Consider the following 3,170-nt stretch of genomic DNA (forward strand, 5'->3'; position numbering starts at 1 on the left):
GCCACTGCACTCCAGTCTGGGCGACAGAGTGAGACTCCAACTCAAAAATAAAAAAAAAAGTCATCTCAGGAAATCTTTTCCTAACCCCCATATAAGTTGGGATCCCCATTACACTTTCTCAGAGCTCCCAGTTCCTCCCAGCATGAGCACAGGATGAAATTAATTAAGCAGTGACTTATGTGTTCCATTGTTGTCTGTCCTCCATGAAGCCCAGGATTTGTGATGCCTTGTTTAATTGCTCTGCTCTTGTCATCCATGGCACACAGCACCAACATCAGTCAATAGTTGTTAATTAAATGAATTCACCAAGATTGGGCACCTATTTACAGACCCGCCCAGAGCCTGGGAAGTGATTCGTTTTCAAGCTATGTGGGATGATTAAATGAGGGCTGGACTGAGGAAATGCAGGAGAGAAAAAGAGAAGGGAAAGGATTTCTCTGTGTCCCCCTGACAGCCTCTGCGTCTCCCACAGCTCCGGGGAACCCTGTACAACACCGGCCGCCACGTCTCCTTCCTGCCTGCACCCCGCCCAGTGGTCAATGTGTCTGGGGGTCCCCTCCTCTATAGCCACCGACTCAGTGAACTGCGGCTGCTATTTGGAGCGCGCGATGGAGCTGGCTCTGAACACCAGATCAACCACCAGGGTTTCTCTGCTGAGGTGGTGGCCACTGACCTCTTACCTGAGACCCCCCCCACTCTGAGTCACCCCAGTTCCTCCCACCTCACCCTCTTCTTCATGCCACACTCCTTCTTCCTCCACAGAACTGGCCATCCACCCTAAGCACTAACCCTCAACCTGCCTCCGGCCCCCAAAGCTGGTGTCATTCTCCCCTCCCCTTCTGCTGGGGAACCTCCACTCTCTGTGCTACTCTCCCACCAGGTTCAGCTCATTCACTTCAACCAGGAACTCTACGGGAATCTCAGCGCTGCCTCCCGGGGCCCCAATGGCCTGGCCATTCTCAGCCTCTTTGTCAATGTGAGTGCCGGCAGGATTCTGAGGCAGGGAGGAGTTGGGTTTCTAGGAGGCCCCAGACTCCTGGATCCTGGGGGAGGAGGAGGTTGAGAGCTTGGACTTCTGGGCTCCTGCCTCCTCACCTCGTAACCCTGCACAGGTGGCCAGTAGCTCAAACCCATTCCTCAGTCGCCTCCTTAACCGTGACACCATCACCCGCATCTCCTACAAGAGTAAGTTCCTGATGTGCCGGGGGTGGGGGCGGTGGCCATACACGTGGGGAGCAGGCAGGAGAGGCACCCCTCTTCACTCTGGCCTGATATTCCTGCAGATGATGCCTACTTTCTCCAAGACCTGAGCCTGGAGCTCCTGTTCCCCGAATCCTTTGGCTTCATCACCTATCAGGGCTCTCTCAGCACCCCACCCTGCTCGGAGACTGTCACCTGGATCCTTATTGATCGGGCCCTCAATATCACCTCCCTCCAGGTGACCCTTAGTCCGCACTGCCCTCCCCCCAGGCCTGGGTACCCCACTCACTCGCCTGGGTACCCCCTTGCCTCATCTACCCTCCTTCGGCTCACGGACCGGGTTCCAGGAGGGAAGAGGATCAGACAACCCGGGGGGCGGAGCTGAGAACAGGCCACGCCCACACGCTCACAGGGGCGGGGTTTCCCGCGTGACGTCACCCGGACCATTCACGATTCACTCCCAGTTTCCCATCCCGGCAGATGCACTCCCTGAGACTCCTGAGCCAGAATCCTCCGTCCCAGATCTTCCAGAGCCTCAGCGGGAACGGCCGGCCCCTGCAGCCCTTGGCCCACAGGGCACTGAGGGGCAACAGGGACCCCCGGCACCCCGAGAGGCGCTGCCGAGGCCCCAACTACCGCCTGCATGGTATGGTCCAGTGTGAGCCCCCTCCACGTCTTGCTCTAACCCGCTTAAGTGTCTCCCCAGGGTGTCTCAACGCAAGTCAGTCCCAGCCGCTCTGCTGCTTCTGTGTGGTCTCACTGCCTTTCTCCCTTCTCCCTGCGTGTCTGCGTGGTACATCCCACCTCCCTGCCCTAGACCCTCGCTGGTCCATGATTTCTCTGTCTTCATTGCTTTGCAACTTGGTACATGACCCGAGCCCCCCGACTTCCTTCTAGTACAATTACCTACTGGTTCGTGCCGCGTATACGGTGCATTTCCAAAATGGTACTGTCTGGATCTTCTCCCTGTTTCCCTGTAGCACGAACCTGTTCCACAATCTGCCCGTCCCCCTCCCCCTTACCGAGAATCGACAAGGTACCACCCCTTTCCCTCCATTCTGCCTCCTTGTGGATCAGCCCAGTGATCTAAGGGTCCCCTCTCTGGCTTCTTAATATGGTACAGCCCAGACCCCCCTCCCGAAGACCTTCAAATAGTTCGGCCTAATACCGAATCTGTACGTCCCTCTTCCCCTCTCCGGCTGCCTCCCTATGGTTCAGCCCAGTGCTGGTCCAGGAACTGACCGTTCCCCCCAGCTTCTCAGCCTGGTACATTCCGGTTCCCCCTCCGCGGACTCCCCGTGGTAGAGCCCCGCGCGGCCCAGCCCACGCTCCCCGCGCGGCCCGTAAACGGCGCCTCATCCACTAACGCCCCCTGCCGGTGTCCTCTGTCTTACAGTGGATGGTGTCCCTCATGGTCGCTGAGACGCCCCATCGAGGATTGCGCCCGCCCGTCCTAAGCCTCCCCACGAGGGGAGGGGAGTCACCCCCAAAACAAAGCTATTAAAGGGACAGAATACTTCCGGTTTCTCCGTGGTCTGATTCTAGGCGCGGTGGGAAACATCTGAGTATTAAAGAACAGCCGTCCTTTTCCAGAAACGAATCTCCCTCTCCCTAAGCCCCTGCCACTCAGATTTCTGGCTTCCTGGTTCCCCAAACAATCACTTGGGCCGCGGCCCCTTTAAGCGGCGCCTCTCCTCCCCACCCCCTCCCATCAGGCAGCACGCGCGGAGCCATGTGCTTCCCCCTCCCGCCCGCCTCATTGGCCCGAACTGGGTCACGGTCCCGCCCCCAGCACCGCCTCCCATTGGGCAAATCTAGGTCAGCGTCCCGCCTCCCTCCGAGAGGCAAGGCGGCTTCACGCGCGGAGCCCCTCACGCGCCCTCTGGGGCCTCGGCGGATCCGGGGGCTCCATTGGCCGCGCGTCTCGAGGGGTCGAGACACGATTGGCCCGCGCTCGCAGCCGGAGGCAG

General features: G+C 59.1%; 1 protein-coding gene across 1 annotated transcript in view; it reads left to right on the top strand.

The window, feature by feature from the left end:
- CA11 (carbonic anhydrase 11) overlaps positions 1-2,725 on the top strand; it is a 6,359-nt gene extending 3,634 nt beyond the window's left edge. Inside the window, exons 4-9 of the mRNA XM_008048641.2 lie at positions 473-658; positions 881-976; positions 1,113-1,185; positions 1,284-1,438; positions 1,681-1,846; positions 2,597-2,725. Coding sequence (XP_008046832.1) covers positions 473-658; positions 881-976; positions 1,113-1,185; positions 1,284-1,438; positions 1,681-1,846; positions 2,597-2,622 — 702 coding nt within the window. The 3' untranslated portion in view covers positions 2,623-2,725. The remainder of the gene's footprint in view (positions 1-472; positions 659-880; positions 977-1,112; positions 1,186-1,283; positions 1,439-1,680; positions 1,847-2,596) is intronic.
- Positions 2,726-3,170: the final 445 nt, after the last annotated feature.

This window comes from Carlito syrichta, unplaced genomic scaffold (genome assembly GCF_000164805.1).
Source record: "Carlito syrichta isolate Samal-C Ts95f unplaced genomic scaffold, Tarsius_syrichta-2.0.1 Scaffold126461, whole genome shotgun sequence".
Taxonomy (NCBI): domain Eukaryota; kingdom Metazoa; phylum Chordata; class Mammalia; order Primates; family Tarsiidae; genus Carlito; species Carlito syrichta.